Source organism: Rhinopithecus bieti, unplaced genomic scaffold (assembly GCF_001698545.2).
Source record: "Rhinopithecus bieti isolate Rb0 unplaced genomic scaffold, ASM169854v2 scaffold_23918, whole genome shotgun sequence".
Lineage (NCBI taxonomy): Eukaryota > Metazoa > Chordata > Mammalia > Primates > Cercopithecidae > Rhinopithecus > Rhinopithecus bieti.
The window spans coordinates 884,432-910,108 of record NW_016811178.1 but is presented as its reverse complement, the minus strand read 5'-3'; the positions used below and the strand labels follow the sequence as shown (position 1 = coordinate 910,108).

Below are 25,677 nucleotides of genomic sequence, written 5' to 3'. Positions count from 1 at the left end.
AAATCCTGGAATATTTTTGTAGGAAAATTTCTTTGGGATCACCTAATGAAGAGAATTCAGGGCATTTGTCAATTTGAATGGGAGAAAAGAGATTATATATTTATTTTCTCTAGCCTGTTATTAACGTTTAGTATTTCCATTAATGACGAATGTAGGGAATGAACCATAGTGTTGTTAGAAGTACCTGTGACTTTGTCACTAACAGAAATTATGGACATTTAAAAATCACATTAGAGTTGTTGCAGATACCTTCAAGTGCTATTTATACTCATTACTATATTAAAATTAGGTATGAATTCACCACTAGACCTTTATTTAATGCATAATAAGGAGACACACATATTACCATATCATAAATTTGCTTTTTTTTCTTTGAGACGGAGTCTTGCTCTGTCGCCAGGCTGGAGTGCAATGGTGCGATCTCAGCTCACTGAAACCTCTGCCTCCTAGGTTCAAGCAATTCTCCTGCCTCAGTCTCCAGAGTACCTGGGACTACAGGCGTGTGCCACCATGCCCAGCTAATTTTTGTATTTTTACTAGAGACAGGGTTTCACAATGTAGGCCAGGATGGTCTGGATCTCTTAATCTCGTGATCTGCCCGCCTTGGCCTCCCAAAGTGCTGGGATTACAGGCGTTAGCCACCATGCCCAGCCAAATTTTTTTTTAATACTCTGATAACTGAATTTCAGTATAATTGGTTTTATTTATAATCCTTTTTAGTTTGTTTTACATGATGAATTTTAAAACATTATTCTTAAAGAGGCTGTAGGTTTGACCAGACTGCCAAAGCCATCCTAAGGTCCTGTAATCTGATCCAACTCTTTTTTTGTATTTTCCAGGTGCAGAAAGTTAGCATAATTTGTCCAAAGTCATATATCTAATTGTGAGGCAGAGCAGGGAACAAGGATCTGAATCCCAAGATATATAGGAGGCCAGAATTTTTTTAAAATATAATTATCGTACTGTTCTGAGCAGCAAATAAGAAAGCATTACAGAAATTATATTGCAAAAATATGAGTGCTACAGAAATGTAAGATGTGTTATTATTCTAGCCTCATCTCTGATTTATTTCGAAATTAGAGATTGTTCTTTAAAGATCCTGGATAAAAGGTATCATCTTTATTTTATGTTTCTCATTTGAAATGTCGAGTAGAAAGAATTAAGGTTAAAAAATTAATGTTTGTGGATTTAACAGTTTTGTATTTGAGGCCATAGTTATTCTTTAAGGAAAGTATTCATCTGAGTAGGCTTGATGCCCCATAGCTACTTTTAGGAACATCTATTCATTTTCTATGGCAACTTCATGAGAATTCAGTGACTGAGATCAACTATATCAACATATCCACATTCAGATAAGGGGCATATATTGTATGGTATGTTCAAGTTGTCTTTTGCTTGATCTAATTTGTTGATTTCATGAGGATGTTTTGGTGAGTTTTAAAATTAATTTTAAACATATTTTGAATCCAGACAAAAATGTAATATATACCAGAGACGTTTAGGGCATTTTAGACTCTGTTGAAGGCAAAAACCACAGCCAGCCTATAAACAAATCTATTATTACAAGATTTCCCTGGGATTTCAGGTCAGAGAGAGGTTTAGAGAACATTTCTGCATACCGCATTTTAGAGGGATAATAAATACAAAGCCCTCTATACTGTGGTCTCACAAATGTTAAGCTTGACAGGTTAATCACAAAAGCAAGAAATAAATAAAATTTAAATTTTCATAGCAGCAGTGTTGTTCACAACACCATTTTAAATATGATTATAAGCAACCTAGAAGCAAATGCAGTGTCAAGGATTCAAACTCTAAACCAATGAGCCGTGATTTTTTTCTGTTTGTTTAGAGAAAGGGATAATATATTAATTTTACACATATAGACATAGGAGATACTTGAGATGCTTGACGAAAGCAGTGTTTAAAGGTTTCATATTTGTGCTTAGAGTGTAATTATTTTACACTGTCTATACATCTCCTTGGCATTCCACCCCCCTATACTCTTGGCATCAAAGGGTATGTGCACACTAAATAGTTTATAATTCCTTAGTGGGCCAGGGCATTCGTATCCTTTTATTTCTCCAGGATTTATTTTCTACTCAGATGTACCATTCTGTTCTCTTTTTCTTCTTCTTTTCCTGAAAAATTCAATCCAAAAGTCCATAGGTAGGTCCTAGCAAGGTAAGTGTACATACTAGTACTTGGGATCCACAGCGACCCAGTGAGGGAAGAGGGGACTTAGAAGGGTGAAGAGGACATGGGCACTGAAGCAGTGAGATGTGGGTGTCAGAGACCAAGTGGGGTGAAGAAGGTGTCAGTGCAGGAAGGCAGGACAGAGGCAGTGGCAGGCGATTGATTTCATAAGAGCAGGTTGATGATAAAAGTAGATATATCCCCCATTAGGGGAGTCAGGCTTCCCACTATCCACCAGGGGAGTTATAACAATTGGAAAAGAAGGAAACTAGAATGAACTTGGTAGTGTTGGGTTAGAATGAGCAAAGTGGGCATAAACTCCTAATTCCCAAGTGTATAAAGAGACATAAAATGTAGATTAAAATGTGTGTGTGTATTATTTATTTTTTACTTTCTGGTTCCACAATTTGTTTCTGCCTCATTGTGTACCTTCTTTGTCCAGTTCCTGAAAACACCTATTTTTCCAAAAAACGCTAGCTGCTTTTGGTAGACAACTGAGTGCTAGGTGTGATCATTGCTAGTGGGGTCTCACTATTTTCAATACTCGACATAGCTAAAGATGATATGTAGAAGACAAAGAGACAGATGATACGAAAGGATACATAGCTATATAGCTTACTTGATTGATGTAGACAGGTAGGTAGGTAGATTGATAGAAGCATGATGGATTTACTGCAAAGGGATTGGCAATGAATGATGAGGACACATCCAAGAATACAGATACCAGCCTGTGGCTGCATTTAAGCATTAAAATATATTTGAAAATAAAATATATTTAATTAAATAAACTAGGAATCCATGAATCTCTGCTGATGGAAACAAACACCTAGGTAAACATAAAAAAATTGAAAGCTTAATGAGGAAAGGAGCACGTACCTACAAAATATTTCCCTACAAAATGGGACAAATTGTCATCATGCACAACCTAATGTGATGAAATGGAAAAAAACAGGATCATTTTTGTGACATTCTTGCCAAAGATGAATAATAACCTGACTCAAAAAATAAAGAAACAACCGATACTTTATAAGACAATTGGTCATGAAGGTTCGAAAGTGTCAGGGTCGTGAAGGTCAAGGAAAAATTGAGAAACTGTTACAGACTGAAGGAGACAAGAGCCATGAAAACTAGATGCAGCATGTAATTCTAAACTGGATCTTTTTGCTGTATAAAGGCCACAGTTCCAACAACTGGTGAACCTTGAGTCTAAGGATTTGATGGTGGTATTGAGCTATGCTTTTTTTGTAGAAAATGTACATTAAAGTATCTGGGGGTAATGGAGCACCAATCTCAAATTGTTCTAAAAAAAAAAAGTTATTTGCACTGTTCTTGCAACATTTCTTTAAATTTGTTTCAAAATAAAAAGTTTAGAAATTATTTAAAAGATTTCTGCATTTCTTTTGAAAATCCAGACTAATTTTAAAAGAATACAAAAGATAGGCCGGGCGCGGTGGCTCTAGCCTGTAATCCCAGCACTTTGGGAGGCCGAGACGGGTGGATCACGAGGTCAGGAGATCGAGACCATCCTGGCTAACACGGTGAAACCCCGTCTCTACTAAAATACAAAATTAGCTGGGCGCGGTGGCGGGCGCCTGTAGTCCCAGCTACATGGGAGGCTGAGGCAGGAGAATGGCGTAAACCCGGGAGGCGGAGCTTGCAGTGAGCTGAGATCCGGCCACTGTACTCCAGCCTGGGCGACAGAGCGAGAAACCTCCTCCAAAAAAAAAAAAAAAAAAAAAAAAAAAAAAACAAACAAAAAAGAATGCAAAAGATGAAGAAACAGAAAAAGAGATAAAGACAAGCTTCATATCTAGAAACTCTATCCTGTTGCATGCAAGTTTCAAGGTTTGGAGAATTAATGATAACGTCAGGGCACATTTCAGTGACCTTGCAGTCACTAAGTCATGAACTCAAAATTACAAGTTTAAATCTTAAGCAATTCCTTATATTAATCAAATGTAAATTCACTGCAAAATTTTCATTTAAAGCTAATCTGCAGTATCTAATAACGAAATCAAATTATCTAGTAATATTTTCCTCTGCACCTGCTAAGAACTATTATTTCCAATATTGGCAAATTTCAAAAACCTGATGTTCTAAAAAATTTGGGCAAAGCATATAATTTCAACTTTAGGATATCACTACTTTATTACGTTGTCAGAACCCTTTATTCTAATTAATGCTAGACTATCTGATTCTATTTTTGTCTACCATTGTTATTATCTTACCATTTTCACTAAACAGTAAAGAAAATAAGATACAGGTGAATTTTAAGTAAACAAGTCTAACTATATATTTTTTAAATTAAATGAAACTAAACTACTGTTTGGAGACTCTGTGAATTTAATTACTACATCTTATTATCCTAGAGCAGAAGTAACAGACTGGCGGTAGAAAGATCACATCAGACTCACGGAGCTGTTTTGTTTCTTGCACACGGTTTTGTTACTGTTTTCAATGAAATGTGAATGCCTTTAAATGGGGGAAGTACTCTCTAGTTCATCATAGATGTCACCATTCCCCACTTTTTAATGAAGTGCTTGGTGCACTTTACCTATACATTACATATTTTGTCCCTACAGACCTTTGAGTTTGTGCCTTTATACTAGAGTAGCCTGAGGCTGGTTGTGTCAAAAATAAATGATACCCAGCAGGGCATGGTGGCTAACGCCTGTAATCCCAGCACTTTGGGAAGCTGAGGCAGGCGGATTGCTTGAGGTCAGGAGTTTGAGACCAGCCTGGTCAACATGGTGACAACCCGTCTCTATTGAAAATACAAAAATTAGCCGAGCATGGTGGCATGTGCTTGTAGTCTCAGCTACTCAGGAGGCTGAGGCAGAAGAATCATTTGAACCCAAGAGGTGGAGGTTGCAGTGAGCCGAGATCTCGCTACTGCACTCCAGCCTGAATGACAGAGTGAGACTCCGTCTAAAAAAAAAAAAAAAAAAAAAATTAATAGAAAAAAGAATGATATGAAACTGAATATCAATAGTTTCTATATTTGAATAGGATTTCTTTTGCCTCAATCCAAAAACAAAAACAAAAGGCTAAAATGAAGAGTTTTCATTCCTCTTCATATCGTCATAGTTTTGGAGAGTTTTAAGGAAATTTAGAGTATACATATAAATATATATAAAACAGTAATCATTTATTTAAGATCTACAGATAAATACAACAAAAAATTGTTGAGCATGCAACTGTCGACGCAGCCACTGGGATACCTACCTGAGCCCACGCATCGTAAGTTTTCAGCTCTTTTGAGAAAGCGGAAACAAAAAAAAATTACAACTAATTTCGCATTGTCTCTATGATTATTGAGCATGATCGATGCATTCTTATATGTCGGTTGGCGCCGCACCTTGTACATGCCTCATCTCTTTGAGAACGCGTCTGTGTCATGTCTTTCGCGCAATTTTTTAAATCGGATATTTGTTTTTTGGCTGCTGCGATTTAAGTTTTGTACTATTCGGATTCTGGGATATTAGACCTCTGTTGCATGCAGTAGTTGAGAGTATTCTTCCGTCATTCCTTTAGGTTATCTGTTTCCTCAACTTGAATATACTGACCGTCATAAGGAAGCTCATCACATAGTACGTCCCGTACACTACTACTATATTCTATACCCTATTAACTAGTACTACTACTAGCCGCCTATCCGCTTTTTTTTTTTTTTTTTTTTTTTTTTTTTTCGTTGGAGAGACCGATTCTTGCTCTGTTGCCCAGGGTAGAGTGGCACGATCTCAGCTCACTGCAATCTCCACCTCCCAGGTTCAAGCAAGTCTCCTGCCTCAGCCTCTCAAGTAGCTGTGATTACAGGCATGTGCCACCACGCCTGGCTCATTTTTGTATTTTTAGTAGAGACAGGGTTTCACCATGTTGACCAGGCTACTCTTGAACTCTTGACCTCAGGTGATCTGCCAGCCTTGGCCTCCCAAAATGCTGGGATTACAGGCATGAGCCACCACTCCTGGCTGATGATTTCTTTTGCTGGGCAGAAGCTCTTTAGCTTAATTAGGTCCCGTTTATCAATTTGTGGTTTTGTTACAATTGCTTTTGGGGACTTAACCAAATATGATTTGCCAAGGCCAATGTCAAGAAGGGTATTTCCTAGATTTTCTTTTAGGATTCTTAGAGTTTGAGGTCTTACATTTCCTAATCCATCTTGAGTTAATTTTTATATATAGGGAAAGGTGGGGGCGCAGTTTTATTCTCCTGCATATGGCTAGTCAGTTATCCCAGCACCTCTTATTGAATAGGGAGTCCTTTCCGCCATTGCTTGGTTTTGCGAGCCTTGTCAAAGATCAGGTGGTTGTGAGTATGGTGCTTTATTTCTCAGTTTCCAATTCTGTTCAGTTGTTATATGCACCTGTTTCTGGACCAGTGCAATGCTGTTTTGGCCTCACATAAGTCAGAATGGCCATCATTAAAAAGTAAAAAAAATAATAATAATCAAAACAACGATGACAAAAAAAACAGATGCTGGCGAGGCTTCAGAGAATAGGGAACACTTATCTACTGTTGATGGGGGTATGAATCAGTTCAGCCATGTGGAAAGCAGTTTGGAGATTTCTCAAAAGAACCTAAAACAAAGCTACCATTTAACCTTGCAATCCCTTTACTGGGCATACAACCAGAGGAAAAAAGATCATTATAACAAAAAGATACATACACTCATATGTTCATCACCTTGCTACTGATAATAACAAAGACATGAAATCAACCTACCTGTCCATCAACAGTGAATTGGATAAAGAAAATGTGGTACATATACACCATGGAATATTACATAGCCATGAAAAAGAATGAAATCATGTAATCATGTCATTTGCAACAACATGGATGGAGCTGAAGCCATAATCCTTAGCAATTTAATGTAAGAACAGAAAACTAAATACTCTGTGTTCTCACTTATAAGTGGGAGTTAAACATTGAGCACTTATGGACATATACATGGGAACAACAGACACTGCAGAGTACTAGAGGAGGGAGGGATGGAGGCATGGGTTGAAAAACCACCTGTTTGGTACTATGCTCACCACTTGGATGCAATATACTCATCTAACAATCCTGCACACATACTCCCCATATCTAAAATAGAAATTGAAAAAAATAATTACAGCTAGCTGGAATGCATAATATGACATAGGAAGTAAAGAATGCAAGAGACAGATAAATCAAAGACAGCTGAGTCTAAAACATGAAGGATGAAAAAGGGTCAAACAGAAGAAATAAATGTGTGTTGGATGGAGCGTGAGAAAGAATTGGGAGTCTTTCGAGCAGAAGAAGCATATGTGTGAAGATCCACAGATGGGGAAGAGAGGGGGATATTCCAGGAACAGAAATAAGTCCAGAATGACTGGTACATTAAGACTTAGGGAAAATATATCTGCCATATGGTTATCCAACCTCTATGTGAATGCTTCTAGTGACTAGAAGTTTACTATGAGACTGCTTCATCTTTGGACAACTCATATTGTCTGATATTTTTGCTTATATTAAGGTGAAATATTTCTTCCCGTAACTACTGCCTATTTGTCTAAGTTTGGCCTCCTCTTCCACATGAGAATTCTATGAGTATTTGAAGAAAGACAAAATCCCCTCTTCCCCTCAGCAACGTTAACAATTCCGTTAAGTACTGTGACAAAATATGTTCCCCAGGATGAATTCTTGTTGTCAAGTGGTCTTGTTATAATTAATATTAGCATTCAATACGATACTCCAAATTATAATAGCTAATATATATTGACTGCTTAGACTATGCAACATGCTCTGCTAAACACAACATGCATTATCACTTTTAACATAATAACCTCCTTCCCTCTTGCCGATAGGAAGACAAGATCTTAAAATGACTAAATGAGCTTTTCTTCTAGAAGCCACTAAGCAGTAGAGCTGGTGTTTGAACCCAGGGAGTCTGGCTACACTAGCAGAGTTAATCACTAAATTATAGATCTAACCCACTACAAAATGGATTACTGGCTGTCTTTGATTTGAATACTATACTTTTATTAATTTATTCTATGAAAGCATTGAAAGTCATTTAAAGGACTCCTTGTAACCTAGAATTAGAACTTTTATTGCAAACTTGAAAATAAAATTGCTCAAACTTCCATATACAAAGTACACTATCTCTTTTTCCCTTTTTTATTTCTTTCTTTTAGCATTGTCCTATAAGACAAGAATGACTGTTATTTGATGGTAACAAGAGGATTCCAAGGTTTACATTGCAAAGTAAGAGCTTGCTACCTAAGACCCAGAATAAACCTTAGTTCCCATGAACAAACTTAGTTTCCCAGTGAGGAAATAAAAATGGCTCAGAGTTCTCAATTAATTAGTCTTTCTGGTTGATATGATTTGGCTGTGTCCCCACCCAAATCTCCTGTTGAACTATAGCTCCCATAATCCCCACGTATTGTGGGAGGAAGCCAGTGGGAGGTAATTGAATCATGGGGGCAGGTCTTTCCTGTGCTGTTCTCATGATAGTGAACAAGTCTCATGAGATCTGATGGTTTTATAAATGGGAGTTCCCCTGCCCAAGCTCTTGCCTGCTGCCATGTAAAATGTATTTTTGCTTCTTCTTTGCCTTCCACCATGAGTGTGAGGCCTCCCCAGCCATGTGAAACTGTGAGTCCATTAAACCTCTTTCTTTATAAATTACCCAGTTTAAGGTATGTCTTTATTAGTAGCATGAGAACAGACTAATACACTTGTGTACCTCACTGCCATCTAAAGAAATGACTCATCTAAAGACTGGAATCAAGAAACTTTTGTGAAATCCATACTTATAGATTTGAACTTTAAAGATTGGTAAATTTTTTATGGTGTTTACAGAAGCAATGGATTTTTATCAGACATTAAGTCAATTAACTCCTCTATTGCTCTCATTTCTGAAACCTCTTCACCTCAGTTACTTTTTAATGATTGACTACATTCATAAAATTTGCATGTCTACTATGTGCCAGGCACCATAATCAATAGGTAGAACTAAAATTTTTGAGCAATTAAAAGGGATTAAGGGAGTAAATGATACCAATTCAGAAGAGATAAAAGGAACTGGAACATTGACCGCATAGTTGAGTAAGTTGTGCAGGACCTAGTTTATTTCAATCTGATTTAGGATTATTTTGAAATTAGGGTTTAATCCTAATTTGTTTTATTCTAAAAAATATTTTAATGCATAGACAAACTTGCTCTTAAATTTTTAAGCAAAGTTTTCTTCTTTCTGCAGTCACTGTGAAAGGTAGTAATATGAGCAAGGTGGGGATTGCAGGAGGGTATATCAAGCTTCATCCAAAATGTAAGCCTTTAGCAAGTTGTGACAATGTCTGTGGAAAAGCTAGTTCTCTCATCATCTGAGCTATAGTGTGATCCACTACCAAAACAGTTACCACAGAAAATAAACAACTAAAGTTAATTTCCCTTCTTTAGGTCAGAAGGCTGGAATTAGATCCCACTTCTGCTGAAATCTGAAGTCACTCCTTGATATGCCTATTTAGGACCTATCTTCTTTTTTAAAAATTTGAGATTTGGGGGTACATGTGCTTGTTGGTTACATGGATATTACATGTGTAATGGTGAGGACTAGGCTTCTAGTGTGGCCATCACCAAAATATTGTACATTGTATCCGGTAGGTAATTTCTCACCCATCATCCCTTCCCCACAATGACATTCCCAGAGGCTATTTTCTCTGACTTTATGCCCATGTGTAGCATTTGTTTAGTTTCCACTTATAAGTGAGAACATACGATATGTGATTTTTTGCTTTTATGTTAGTTCACTTAGGATAATGGCCTCCAGCTCCATCCATGTTGCTGCAAAGGACATGATTTCATTCTCTTTTATGGCTGTGTAATATTCGACGGTGCTTATATACCACATTTTCTTTTCTTTTCTTTTTCTCTTTTTTAAGATGGAATTTTGCTCTGTTACCCAGTCTGGGGTGCAGTGGCACAATCTCAGTTTACTGTAACCTCCACCTCCTGGGTCCAGTGATTCACTGCCTCAGCCTCACAAGTAGCTGGGATTATAGGTGTCTGCCACCACACCCGGCTAAGTTTGTATTTTGAGTAGATATGGGATTTCACCATGTTGGTCAGGCTGGTCTCAAACTCCTGACCTCAAGTGATCTGCCCACCTCAGCCTCCCAAAGTGCTGGGATTACAGGTGTGAGCCACTGCACCTGGCCTGCCACATTTTCTTTATCCAATCAACTGTTGGTGGACACTTAGATTGTTTCCATAACTTTACTATTGTAAGTAGCGTTGCAGTAAACATACGAGTGCATGTGTCCTTTGGGTAGATACCGAGTAGTGAGATTGCTGATTCAAATGGTAGCTTTATTTTCAATTCCTTGAGATATTTCCATACTGTTTTCCGTAGTCTGAACTAATTTACATTTTCATCAACAGTGTATGAATGTTTTCTTTTCTCTGCATCCATGCCAACATCTGTTATTTTTTTGGCTTTTCTGTTTTTCCCTTTTTTTCTCTTTTTCCATAAGTTATTGGGGTACAGGTATTATTTGGTGACATAAGTTCTTAAGTGGTGATTTGTGAGATTTTAGTGCACCTAGCACCCAAGCAGTATACAGTGCACCACGTTGGTACTCTTCTATCCCTCGCCCCCCTCTCACTCTTCCCCCCAAGCCTCAAAAGTCCATTGCATCATTCTTACGCCTTTGTGTCCTCATAACTTAGCTCCCACATATTAGTGAGAACAAACAATGTTTGGTTTTCCATTCCTGAGTTACTTCACTTAGAATAATAGTCTCCAATCATATCCAGGTCACTGCAAATGCTGTTAATTCATTCCTTTTTATGGCTGTGTAGTATTCCATCATATATATATATATATATATACACACACACACACACACACACATAAATACACCACAGTTTCTTTATCCACTTGTCGATTGATGGGCATTTGGGTTGGTTCCACAATTTTGCAATTGTGAATTGTGCTGCTATAAACATGTGCGTGCAAGTACCTTTTTGAATAATGACTTATTTTCCTCTGGGTAGATACTCAGTAGTGGGATTGCTGGATCAAATGGTAGTTCTACTTTTAGTTCTTTAAGGAATTTCCACACTGTTTTCAATAGTGGCTGTACTAGTTTACATTCCCACTAGCAGTGTAGAAGTGTTGCCTGATCACCGCATCCATGCCATTGTCTATTCTTTTTTGATTTTTTGATTATGGCCATTCTTGCAGGAGTGAAGCGGTATCGCACTGTGGTTTTGATTTTTCGTTTCCCTGATCATTAGTGATGCTGAGCATTTTTTCATATGTTTGTTGGCCGTTTGTATATCTTCTTTTGAGAACTGTCTGTTCATGTTCTCTTTTCATTAGCCCACTTTTTGATGGGATTGTTTTTTTCTTACTGATCTATTTGAGTTTGTTGTAGATTCTGGATATTAGTCCTTTGTCAGATGTATAGATTGTGAAGATTTTCTGCCACTCTGTGGGTTGTCTATTTATTCTGCTGACTGTTCCTTGTGCCATGCCAAAGCTCTTTAGTTTAATTAGGTTTCAGCTATTTATCTTTGTTTTTATTGCATTTGCTTTTAGGTTCTTGGTCCATGAAAATCGGCTGCCTAGAGGGCAGCTCCTACTGAAAGGATTTTTCCATGTTATGCTTCTAAAGAATTTTTATAGTTTGCAGTTGCTAGGTTTAAGTCGTTTTTTGAAAATCTACTTGAGTTAGATTTTTGTAAACACTAAAGTGAGATGAGGACTCGGCAGTTTCATTCTCGGCTACATGTGGCTAGCCAATTATCCCAGCACGATTTCCATTTGTTGAAAAGGGTGCCCTTTCCCCACTTTATGATTTTGTTTGCTTTGTGGAAAACCAGTTGGCTGTAAGTATTTGGGCTTATTTCTGGGTTCTCTATTCTGTTCCATTGGTCTATGTGCCTATTTTTATACCAGTACCATGCTGTTTTCGTGTCTATGTTCTTTTAGTAGGGTTTGAAATCAGTTAGTGTGTTGCCTCCAGATTTGTTCTTTTGCTTAGTCTTGCTTTGGCTATGTGGGCTTTTGGTTCCATATGAATTTTAGAAATGTTTTTTTCTAACTCTGTGAAGAATGATGGTGGTATTTTTATGGGGACTGCATTGAATGTGTAGATTGCTTTTGGCAGTGTGGTCATTTTCACAATATTGATTCTACCCATCCATGAGCATGGGATGTGTTTCCATTTGTTTGCATTGTCTGTGATTTCTTTCAGCCGTGTTTCCTAGTTTTCCTTGCAGAGGGCTTTTGAGTCCTTTGTTAGGTATATTCCTAAGTATTTTATTTTTTTACAGCTATTATAAAAGGGGCTGAGTTCCTGATTTGATTCTCTGTTTGGTCACTGTTGGTGTAGAGAAGAGCTACTGATTTGTGTTCGTTAATCTTCTATCCGGAAATTTTGCTGAATTCTTTTATCAGTTCTGGGAGCTTTCTGGAGGAGTCCTTAGGGTTTTCAAGGTAAACAATCATATCGTCAGCACACAGTGACAGTCTGACTTCCTCTTTACTGGTTTGGATGCCCTTTATTTCTTTCTTTTGCCTGATTGCTCTGGGTAGGAATTCCAGTACTATATTGAAGAGGAGTGATGAGAGTGGGCATCCTTGTCTTGTTCCAGTTCTCAGAGGGAATGCTTTCAGCTTTTCCCCATTCAGTTTTATGTTGGCTGTGAGTTTGTCATAGGCCGCTTTTATTACATTAAGCTATGTCCCTTGTACGCCGATTTTGCCAAGAGTTTTCATCATAAAGGAACACTGGATTTTGTCAGATGTTTTTTCTGTATCTATTAAGATGATCATGTGATTTTTGTTTTTAATTGTTTATGTGGTATATCACATTTATTGACTTGCATATGTTAAATCATCCCTGCATCCCTGGTATGAAACCCACCTGATCATGGTGGATTATCTTTTTGATATGTTGTTGGATTCGGTTAGTAAGTATTTTGTTAAGGATTTTAGCATCTATGTTCATCAAGGATATTGGTCTGTAGTTTCGTTTTTTGCTTATGTCCTTTCCTGGTTTTGGTATTAGGGTGATGCTGACTTCATAGAATGAATTAAGGGGTGGGGGTTCCTTCTTTCTCTATCTTGTGGAATAGTTTCAAAAGGATTGGTACCAATTCTTCTTTGAATTTGTGGTAGAATTCTGCTGTGAATCTGTCTGGTCCTGGGCTTTTTTTCTGTTGGTAATGTTTTAATTACCATTTCAATCTCCCTGCTTGTTATTGGTCTGTTCAGGGAATCTAATTCTTCCTGATTTAAGCTAGGAGGGTTGTATTTTTCTAGGAATTTCTCCATCTCTTCTAGGTTTTCTAGTTTATGTGCAGAAAGGTGTTCATAGTAGCCTTGAATGATCTTGTGTATTTCCATGGTGTCAGCTGTATTATCTCGTTTCGTTTCTTAGTGAAGTTACTTGGATTTTCTCTCTTCTTTTCTTGGTCAATCTTGCCAGTGGTCTATTTTATTTATCTTTTCAAAGAACCAGCTTTTTGTCTTATTTCTCTTCTGTAATTTTTTTTGTTTCAGTATCATTTAGTTCTGCTCTGATCTTGGTTATTTCCTTTCTTCTGTTGGGTTTGGGTTTGGTTTGTTCTTCTTTCTCTAGTTCCTTGAGGTGTGACCTTAGAGTGTCAGTTTGTGCTCTTTTCGGTCTTACTGATGCAGGCATTTAGGGCTATGAACTTTCCTGTTAGCACTGCCTTTGCTGTATCCCAGAGGTTTTCATAGATTGTGTCATTACTGTTGTTGAGTTCGAAGAATTTTTAAATTTCCATATTGATTTTGTTTTTGACCCAATGTTCATTCAGGAGCAAGTTATTTAAGTTCCATGTGTTTGCATGGTTGTGAAGGTTCCTTTTGGAGTTCATTTCCAGTTTAATTCCACTATGGTCTGAGAAAGTGCTTGATATAGTTTCAATTTTCTTAAATTTACTGACGCTTGTTTTATGGCCTATCATATGGACTATCTTGAAGATAGTTCCATGCACTGTTGAACAGAATGTATATTCAGTGATTGTTGGTTGAAATGTTCTGTATAGATCTGTTAAGTCCATTTGTTCCAAGGTATAGTTTAATCCATTGTTTCTTTGTTGACTTTCTGTCTTGATGACATTTCTAATGCTGTCAGTGGAGTATTGAAGCCCCCCCACTATTACTATGTTGCTGTCTATCTCATTTCTTAGGTCTATTAGTAATTGTTTTATAAATTTGGGAGCTCCAGTGTTAGGTGCCCATATGTTTAGGAATGTGATACTTTCCTCTTGGACAAGGCCTTTTACCATTATATAATGTCCCTCTTTGTCTCTTCTAACTGCTCTTGCTTTAAATTTTGTTTTCTGTGATGCAAGAATAGCTCCCCCTGCTTGCTTTTGGTGTCCATTTGCATGAAATGCCTTTTTCCACCCGTTTATGTGAGTCCTTTTGTGCTAGATGAGTCTCCTGAAGGCAGCAGATGGTTGGTGAGTTTTTATCCATTCTGTGGTTCTGTATATTTTAAGTGGATCATTTAGGCCATTTACATTCAGTGTTGGTATTGAAATGTGAGGTACCATTAAATTCATTGTGCTCTTTGTTTCCTGTGTACTTTATTTTGCTTTTGCTTTTTAACTTGTATTTTTGTTTTATAGGTCCTGTGTGATTTATTCTTTAAAGAGGTTCTGTTTTGATGTGGTTCCAGGATTTGTTTTAAGATTTAGAGCTCCTTTTGGCAGTTCTTGTAGTGGTTGCTTGGTAATAGTGAATTACCTCAGCATTTGTCTGAAAAGGACTATATCTTTTCTCCATATATAATGCTTAGTTTTGCTGGATACAAAATTCTTGAATGATAATTGCTTTATTTGAGGAGGCTAAAGATAGGGCACCAATCCCTTCTAGCTTATAGGGTTTCTGCTGAGAAATCTGCTGTTAATCTGATAAGTTTTCCTTTATAGGTTACCTAGTGCTTCTGCCTCACAGCTCTTAAGATTCTTTCCTTCATCTTAACTTTGGATAACCTGATGACAATGTGCCTAGGCAAAGATCTTTTTGCAACAAATTTCCTGGGTGTTCTTTGTGCTTCTTGTATTTGGATGTCTAGGTCTCTAGCAAAGCCGGGGAAGTGTTCCTCGACTATTCCCGCAAATGTGTTTTCCAAGCTTTTAGAATTCTCTTCTTCCTTAGAAACACCAATTATTCTTAGGTTTGATCATTTAACATAATTTTAGACTTCTTGGAAGTTTTGTTGATGTTTTCTTATTCTTTTTCTTTGTCTTTGTTGGACTGAATTAATTCTAAGGCCTTGTCTTTGAGCTCTGAATTTCTTTCTTCTACTTGTTCAATTATATTGCTGAGGCTTTCCAGAGCATTTTGCATTTCTAAAAATTTGTCCAAAGTTTCCTAATTTTTTATTGTTGTTTTCTTTAAGCTACCTATTTCCTTGAATATTTCTCCTTTCACTTCTTGTATCAGGTTTTGGATTCCCTTGCACTGGGCTTCGCCTTTCTCTGGTCCCTCCCTGATTAGCTTCATAACTAACCTCCTGAATTCTTTTTCAGGTAAATCAGAGATTTCTTCTTGGTTTGGATCCATTGCTGGTGAACTAGTGTGATTTTCTGTGGGTGCTGAAGAGCTTTCTTTGGTCATATTACCAGCACTGGTTTTCTGTTTCCTTCTCATTTGGGTAGGCTCGGTCAGAGGGAAGGTCTATGTCTGAAGGCTGTTGTTCAGATTTTTTGTCCCATGGGGTGTTCCCTTGAGGTAGTACTCTCCCCCTTTTCCTGTGGATGTGGCTTCCTGTGAGCCAAGAGCAGTGATTGTTGTCTCTCTTCTGGGTCTAGCAACCCTGCTAGTCTACCTGGCTCTGGACTAGTACTGTGGGTTGTCTGCACAGAGTCCTGGGATGTGAACTGTCTATAGTCTCTCTGCCGTGGATACCAGTGCCTTCAGCTTCTCCTGTGGGGGTGTGTAATCGGGAGAGGAGAGTCTCCCTTTCCACTTCCACGATTAGGGCACTCACAGTTTTGGAGGGGTCTCTTGGATCCTTTAGGAGCAGTCCACTTCCTTCAGAAGGTCTGTGTCTGATCTCAGGTCTCAAGGTCATGTCCCTGGTGCTGCCTGATCTGTGTCCAGTGACAGCAGGAGTTGCCACAGGCTCCACACTGACTTTTAAGTAATAGCCATTCTGACTGGTGTAAGGTGGCATCTCAGTGTTGTTTTATATTTACATTTCTCTTATGATTCATGATATTGAGAATTTTTTCATGTGTTGGTTGACCACTTGTATTTCTTCTTTTGAGAAATATCTGCTCATATCCTTTGCCCGGTTTTTAACAGGGTTGTTCATTTTCTTTTTTTTTTTTTTTTTTGAGACGGAGTCTTGCTCTGCCACCCAGGCTGGAGTGCAGTGGCCGGATCTCAGCTCACTGCAAGCTCCGCCTCCCGGGTTTACACCATTCTCCTGCCTCAGCCTCCCAAGTAGCTGGGACTACAGGCGCCCGCCTCGTCGCCCAGCTAGTTTTTTGTATTTTAAGTAGAGACAGGGTTTCACCGTATTAGCCAGGATGGTCTCGATCTCCTGACCTCGTGATCCACCCATCTCGGCCTCCCAAAGTGCTGGGATTACAGGCTTGAGCCACCGCGCCCGGCCGGGTTGTTCATTTTCTTTCTGTTGATCTGTTTGAGTTCTTTATAGATTCTAGATATTAATTCATTTCAGAGGCATAATTGGTAAATAATTTCACCCATTCTGTAGGTTGTCTGTTTATCCTGTTGATTACCTGTTTATCCTGTTGATTATTCTGCAGAAACATTTTGGTTTGATTAAGTCCCATTTGTCTATTTTTGCTTTGTTGCATTTGCTTTCGGGGTCTTCATTATAAATCCTTTGCCTAGGCTAATGTCCAGAAAAGTTTTTCCAGGCTTTCTTTTAAGATTTTTATAGTTTAAGTCCTATGTTTAGGTCTTTAATCCATCTTGAGTTAATTTTTTTATGTGATGAGAAATAGGGATCCAGTTTCATTCTTCTGCATATGGCTAGCTAGTTACCAAGCACCATTTATTGAATAGGGTGTCCTTTCTGCATTGTTATTTTTGGTAGCCTTATGAAGATCAGTTGGATGTAGGTATGTGGCTTTATTTTGGGGTTCTCTATTCTGTTCTATTGATCTGTGTCTATTTTTGTATTAGTATCATGCTGTTTTAGTTACCATAGCCTTGTAGTATAATTTGAAGTCAGGTGATGTGATGTCTCCAGATTTGTCCTCTTCCTTAGGAGTACTTTGGCTATTCAGGCTTTCTCTTGGTTCTATGTACACTTTAGGATTTTTTTTTAATTCTGTGAAAAATGATGTTAGTAATTTGTTAGGAATTACACTGAGTCTATAGATTGCTTCGAGAATATGGTCATTTTAACAATATTGATTCTTTCAATTCACGAGCATGGAATGTTTTTCCATTTATTGATGTTATCTACAATTTAAAGAAATTAAAGCATCACTGTTTTGTAGTTCTCCTTGTAGAGATCTTTCACCTCCTTGGTTAAACATATGTCTAGGTATTTTTTGTGCAGCTATTTTAAATGGCATTAAGTTCCTGATTTGGTTCTCAGATATATCAGTGTTGGTGTATTAAAAATGCTACTGATTTGTGTATGTTGATTTTGTATTCTGAGACTTTACTAAAGTCACTAATCAGGCCTAGAAGTCTTCTAGAGGAGTCTTTAGGGTTTTTTAGGTATATGATCTTGGCATATACCTGTTCATCTCAGTGAACAGAGATAAGTTGACTTCCTCTTTTCCAATTTGGATGCCTTTTATTTCTTTCTCTTGCCTGATAGCTCTAGCTAGGACTTTCAGTGCTATGTTGAATAGGAGCAGTGATACTGAACATCCTTGTCTTGTTCCAGTTCTTAGGGGAAATGTTACAACTTTTCCCTATTCAGCATGATGTTGGCTGTGGGTTTGTCATATATGGCTCTTATTATTTTGAGGTACATTTCATTTATGCCTAGTCTGCTAAGGTTTTTTTTTTTTTTTTTTTTTTTTTTTTTTTTTTTTTTTTTTTTTTTTTTTTTTTTAAATCATGAAAGGATGTTGGATTTTATGGAATGCTTTTTCTGCACCTATTGAGATGATCATATGGTCTTTGTGCTTGGTTTTGATTATGTGGTGGATCATGTTTATTGATTTGTGTATGTTGAGCCATCCTTGCTTCCCTGATCATGGTGAATTATTTTTTCATGTGCTGTTATAGTTTACTAGTATTTTGTTGAGGATTTTTGCATCTATGTTCAGCAGAAATATTGGCCTTTTGTTGTTGTTGTGTTCTTGACTGATTTTGATAATCATGGTGATACTGGATTCATAGAATGAGTTGGGAAGGGAGCCCTCCTCTTTGATTTCTTTTGGAATAGTTTCACCAAGACTGGTACCACCTCTTCTTTGCACATCTGGTAAAATTTGGCCATGAATCCATCTTGTCCTGGGCTTTTCTTATCGGGAGACTTTTTTTTATTATTATTGATTTAATTTCATTACTTGTTATTGGTCTGTTCAGGGTTTCTATTTCTTCCTGGTTCAATCCTGGGGGTTGTATGTTTCCAGGAATGTATTCATCTTCTTTAGGTTTTTTAGTTTGTGTGAATAGAGGTATTCATAGTAGTCTTTGATGATCTTTTCTATTTCTCCAGTAACAGTTGTGATGTCATCTTATCATTTCTAGTACTTATTTGAATCTTTCTTTTTTCCTTAGTCTAGCAGGTGGTCTGTCCATTTTGTTTAGCCTTTCAAAGGATCAACTTTTCATTCATTGATCCTTTCTATCTTTTTTTTTTTTTGGCCTCAATCTCATTTATTTTGCTGTGATCTGTGTTATTCTTTTCTTCTGATAGCTTTTATTTTGTTTTGCTCGTTTTCTAGTACCTTCAAGTGTGATGTTAAATTGTTAATTTGAGATCTTTCTATCTTTTTGATGTAAGCATTTAATGCTATAAACTTTCCTCTTAGCACTGCCTTTGCTATATCCTAGGAGTTTTGGTATACTGTGTCTTTATTCTTATTTGTTTTGAAAGATTTTTAAAAAATTTCTGCCATTATTATTTACACAAAAGTTGTTCAGGAGAAAGTTGTTTAGTTTCCATGTACTTGTATAGTTTTGAAAGTTTCTCCTTAGTATTGATTTCCAATCTTATTCCACTGTGGTCCAAGAAGATACTTGATATGATTTCAATTTTTTTTTTTTAATTTATTGAGACTTCCCTTATGGACAAGCATACAGTTAATTTTGGGGAATGTTTCATGCACAGATGAGAAGAATGTATATTCTGCAGTTGTTGGGTATAATGTTCTATAAATGTCTATTAAGTCTTTTTGCTGTATAGTCCAATTTAAGTCCAGAGTTTCCTTGTTGATTTTCTGCCTTGATTATCTGTCTAGTAATATTAGTGGGGTGTTGAAGTCCACCACTATTAGTGTATTGCTACTAATCTGTTTTCCTAGGTCTAGTAGTACTTATTTTATAAAGCTGGGTGCTTCAGTATTGGGTTCATATATACTCGGGATAGTTAAATCTTCTTGTTGTATTGAACCTTTTATCATTATACAATGTATTTGTCTTTTTTTAAACTGTTGTTGGTTTAACGTCTGTTTTATCTGATATGAGAATGGTTATTCCTGTTTGCTTTTCTTTTCCATTTGTATGATATATCTTTTCTACCTTTTACTTTGAGTCTGAATGCATCTTTAGTCAGTAGGTGAGTCTCTTGTAGACAGAAGATGGCTGTGTCTTTTTTGAAATCCTATTTGCCACTCTATATCTTTTAAGCAGGGCATTGAGGCATTTATGTTAAAAGTTAATGTTGATACGTGAGATTTTGTTCTTGATGTAATGTTGTTAGCTAGTTCTTTTGAGATTTCTGTTGTGCAGTTGCTTTACAAGATCTGTGAACTTTGTACTTATGTATCTTTTTCTGTGTTGTCCTTTTGTTTCTATATTTAGAAATCCTTTGAAAATTTCTTGTAGGACCAGGCTAATGATGACAAATTCTCTTAGTGTTTTCTTGTCTGGGAAAGACTTTCTCCTTCATTTATGAAACTCAGTTTGGCAGGATATAAAATTTTAGCTGACATTTTTTCTTCTTTAAGGAGGCTAAAAATAGATCCTCATCTTTTCTGTCATAGGGCTTCTGCTGAGAAGTCCACTGTTAGTCTAATCAGTTGTCCTTTGTAGGTGCTTTGACTCTTCTCTGTAACTGGCTTTAAATTTTATTTTATTTATTAATTTTTTTTTTAGTATGGACTTTGGATGGTCTGGTGACTATATGAGTTGGCGATGTTTGGCTTGCATAAACTCTCACAAGTATTCTCTAAATTTATCTGAATGTCTGGTAATATCTGGATGTCTACCACTCAAGCAAGATTAGGGAAATTTTCTCGAATTATTCTCTAAAATATGTTTTTCAAGTTGTTTACTTTTTCTCCCTGTCTATCAAGAATTCCAATAATGTGTAGCTTTGGTCACTTTACATAATCTCATATTTCTCATAGACTTTGTCATCTTAATGAAAGATAAACTCTAATATTATCTAATCTTTCAGCCTGCAATCTCTTTGCTGTCCTCCCAGTACTCTTTCCTGTCATTAATTAGCATCTCATTAGGTAAGCCTTCCTATTGCTAACCATCTCTACTGGAGTATTTCTTCATTATTTCATTATTTTTAAAGTTAAATTACAAGCCCAGCAGGTTAGCAACTACACCTGGTTGTCTTTCTCTATTACCTAACATTTCTGTTAGTGCTTAGTGTATTTTTATTTATTTTCCTTTAATATTCATTTTTTGGCAATAAAATTGAGAATTGATATTACCACAAATATTAAGTATCATCAATTTCTAAGGCCTCCTTACCAGATATGATCTGTTCTTTGGTGGGCTAATTGTTAAGTAGGGATCAGAGAATGTTAGGGAAAAAACTCAACTCGGGAGCAACAGAGAAGCATCAGGAAGCAATGGAAAGAATAAATTCATGCTTGGATAAATCTGCCTTTGAGCCTTAAATTGCTGTGTGACCTTGGACAAGTCCCTTGAGCATTCTAGGACCCTGTAAAATTAAGTCAGTTATATATGTCCCAATATTCCAGAATTCTGATATCTTACTTTACAAGGAAAAGAGAGAGACATTTACTCCAAGAATAATTTTGAGGGAAGTCACCACCAAAATTAAAGATTCCCCTTTTTTTATAGCCAAACTAAATATTTAGCTTATGCTATTCTCATTCTGTTTCTTAGATTGTATAGCTGTGTTGTAATTCTCTTCTCATTTCTAATTTTGGCATATATATATATATAAATATTATATAGAAGAGAGAAGAGAGAGAAGAGAGAGAGAGAGAGAGAGAGTCAAAACTTTTTTTTGCCCAGGCCCAGGCTGGAGTACAGTGGCTCAATCTAGGCTCACTGTAGCCTTGACCTCCCAGGCTCAGGTAATCCTCCCACCTCAGCCTCCCAAGTAGCCTGGAATACAGGCATGCACCACCATGCCCAGCTAATTTTTTGTATTTTAAAATAGAAACAGGGCTCACCATGTTGCCCAAGCTGGTCTCAAACTCCTAGGCTCAAGTCATCCACCTGCCTTGACCTCTCAAAGGATTATAGGCATAAGCCACTGCACCTGGCCAGCATATACTTTTTTTAAAAAAATTATTTATTTTTCTTTTTTGAGACAGAGTCTCACTCTGTTACTCAGGCTGGAGTGCAGTGGCATGATCTTGGCTCACTGCAACCTCCACCTCCCAGGTTCAAGTGATTCTCCTGCCTCAGCCTCCCAAGTAGCTGGGATTACAGGTGTGTGCCATCATGCCCAGCTAATTTTTGTATCTTTTTAGTAGAGTTTTGCCATATTGGCCAGGCTGATCTTGAACTCCTAACTTTAAGTAATCCACCTGCTTTGGCCTCCCAAAGTGCTGAGATTACAGGCATGAGACGCTGTGCCCAGCCCCAGCGTATACCTTTATAATCAACACATTTCCTCATTAATCTCCAATCTACCTTAATATTTTTACTATATCTTTCTTTTTCTTTTCTTTTTTTATGTGTCATTTGTTTCTCTATTAATAGATTCTTAACTTCTTCCCTTTTGAATTGTTCTTCCCACCACCTTGCTTTGTGATGGAATTTCTAACAAAAATTAGGCAAAGTTGTCATGGTGGTGATGCTTCCATTTTTTTTACCATTAAGTAAGGACTATACATTTCCTGTGCCCATAGCTTAATTTCTGTTTTTCTGTGAGTAAAAGTATATTTTGAAAGTATAATTTTTAGAATGTTTATGAGTATAGAAATATAAATGCTTGCATTTTAAATTATTTGATGGATAACCAAGTCCAGTGCCTACAAAAACACGCTTCTTCTCAAATTCATATGTACCTTCATTTCACATTTTGTCTGTCTTCTAATTTGCCTTTATACAATTTTTTTCATTTTATCCCCCTTTAGATCTTTAATTCCAACTTTCCAACCTCTTATTCCGCTCTTCCTTTTTAAGTGCAATGCTATCAGACATATATCCTTCCCACATGTGTCTTCAAGTATTTTTCCCAATATGGAGAGACAGAGCTGATGCTAGGCGAAACTGTGAAGGAAATTTATCTTTCTTTGCCCTTTCACCCTCCACTTGGAATTGTCCTTCCTTTTCCTTTTGCATCACCATCTTCTATAGGTCTCTCTTGTCCCTCTGGTTGGTTATAATGGATTCAGATTGGCCTTCTGTACTGTCCCAAATTTTGGACTTTTTCTGACCTCGCTCTACCATGAAGACTTATCTGTCCTGGTTTCCATTTGTTTAAGGTGCACTTAAGATCTGAATCATTCCCTCTCCCAAAATGAACTAATGGCTCATGTATTCTCCCTCCGTAGGAAAAATATAGTTACCAGAGTTTATTTAGGGGTTTTGACTAGATGGGAATAATGCAAGGTGTCATGCTTGAAAAACTTTTAATGTATCTGACTTGCATCTCCCCTAAATATTTCACCGTGTCCAGCAAACACTGACTAGAATGAAGAGAAACCCTAACGGAGAAAATTGATATACCCACTACTTTCAAAATGAGGAAAAGACTTGTCATTAAAATTTCTAAAGATAAAATTTCTCAATGAAAAACAAACATATTCACCTGAGATTTGGGTGGGTTGTTTTCCTATAACTTCTTTTACACAAAATAGAGTTGTAAAAGAAACAGACCTCAGCATTCAGATTACTGACAATAACATATACAGATTTTAGTTCCTCCGTGTTTTTGTTTTTAGCTATTGAATTTTTATCACTTACAAACTTTACTGTATGTAGATTTCTTCCTTTTACCCACAGTATCTTCTCCTGAATTTCCTTTCATTATTAATCTGCATAAAATCTGACACACATTGCTTCAAATCCCTCACTAATCTATTTGCTAAGCGTGTCACCATTACAAAGCACTTTGAAATACATTAGCACATTTGGTACTTCCCCCAATATGAGTTAGATGTGGCAGGCTTCATGGCACATGTAACTAATCATGCCACATCTAACTCATCATGCCACATCATGGTGGGAAAACCAGTGCTTAGAGAAACTGTCTTAAGCTACTTAAGTTACATGAGGAGCAGTGGCAGGGGCCCCAACTCACATCCTCTGACCTCATCCACACACCCAGGATCCTTTCCCTGCTAATGCCACACAGAATCAACCACGAGATAATTATGGGGAGTTTTCTTCAGTGTTTTTTTTTTTTTCCAGTTAAAAAACAAATAAAAACATGAATGAGTTTATAATTTTATATTCAAACCCCACACCCATGCAATCACATGCCTTAGGATTTTAAAACCCTACCCACAAAATTCACAAGGGTAAGTGAACATCTACGTCCTCCTCTTACTACACACATCAAAACACTAAAGTAAAGTGTCAGGCACTCCAAGCCTAGAGTGAGATAAGGTGCATAGATAAAATGCTGGTTTCTGTGATGCATATTATTTGCATAATATGTACATTACTCATTCAAGACTGGGAATTACCACTTTAAAATAAAGTATATTGAATACCTTTTTGGATTTCCCTGATTTTCAAACATTCTTCTGAATATATAACAATTCCCAGAAACCAATTCCATTCTCAATCATCCTGGGAGCCATCTGATGAGGATCGAATAGCTAACTTTGTAATTAGAATGCAAACATTAACGTAAGAGTACAAAAAAGACGTTGCAATGAGCAAGAGAAGATAGATTGTAGTAGTAAAGCTAAGTGATTCAATGATATTCTTGAAACATGGCACATATACATACTTTTGTTTGGCATTCCCAGTAAATGATTTTTAGATACTAAAATTTCTCAGTAGCTTTTCTATACGAATAGACTTCAAACTATTTCTGTTCTGTATTTTACCTTTCAATCAAACTTTCTATGGCTTTTGGTTTTCCAATATATTTCTTCCCATTTATTGTACATTTCAAATAATACTCTTCTTTCCTCTATCCCATTTTTAACGAAATTCATTAAGAAAAATTCTGGAAGCCTTTTGGCTTGAACCCAGAATTCAATGTTCCAGTTCAGCCAGTAACAAGTCATGTTCTTTTTTTCGCCCAGGGCATGTCCTGATTTACTCTTTTAATTTACTGAAATCAAAAGGCTGCTTTTGGGGGCATGTTAAGACTCGCTCCATTAGCTATAAGACAGATGGGGGATGAATTCTAAATATATTACTTCCTGCTTTGGAAAATGCCTTTAAACTCTTCTGTTTTTACTTCTCATTAACATCACCTTTTAGGATTACCTGGCGTATTGCCCCATGACCCACACTTCCACACTGTTTTTTTTTAACTCACCGGCTGCCTTTTTACACCTAGCCAATTTTTCCAGACCAGGATCCGAAGCTGATGAAACTGGGAAGCCATCCTTCAAACACCCCAAATGAGAGATTTCCTCTTCTTTTCTCCACTCCACAAATGAAGAATTGATGCCCCGTCCAACTTGCTGTATATCAGGGTATCAGTACCCCTTTCACGGCATAGCTTCCTTGAGAGCTGGGGTAAGAAACCCACGGTTCTTCTGTTTCTGCTGGATTTTTCCCTGTGGTTAATCCTTAACCAAGAGGCACTTCTCAATCAATGCTTCTTCCAAAAGAAGGACCCAGATCAGTATCTTTGGGTGGCTTATGCTTATTTTAAAATAATATCCAGGTGCTGCTTGTTGCACGAAGTCCAGACTCAAGAGAGAATGAGGATCATTCAGATAATGTCTAAGAGGAAAAAAAAAAAAGCGGCAGCTGAGCCCACACCACCTACTCTCCATGAAATTAATTGCCTATCCACACCTTAGAGAGCATGTCACCCGCACTGGATGCGTCACAGGAATTACAGGGTGGGACCCTTGCCAGGCCAGTAGGACTTGTCCTACATTCTCTTGTCTTCTTTCCTGCACACAGTGTCTGCTCTAGCTGAGGCAGGGCACAGAGAGCATTTCACAGAC

The 25,677-nt window shown here is 37.2% G+C and overlaps 1 protein-coding gene across 1 annotated transcript in view; it reads right to left on the bottom strand.

Moving 5' to 3' along the window:
* Positions 1–25,103, bottom strand: part of ABCA12 (ATP binding cassette subfamily A member 12) — a 221,857-nt gene extending 196,754 nt beyond the window's left edge. Inside the window, exon 1 of the mRNA XM_017893499.1 lies at positions 25,035–25,103. Within this exon, the coding sequence (XP_017748988.1) occupies positions 25,035–25,103 (69 nt within the window). The remainder of the gene's footprint in view (positions 1–25,034) is intronic.
* Positions 25,104–25,677: the final 574 nt, after the last annotated feature.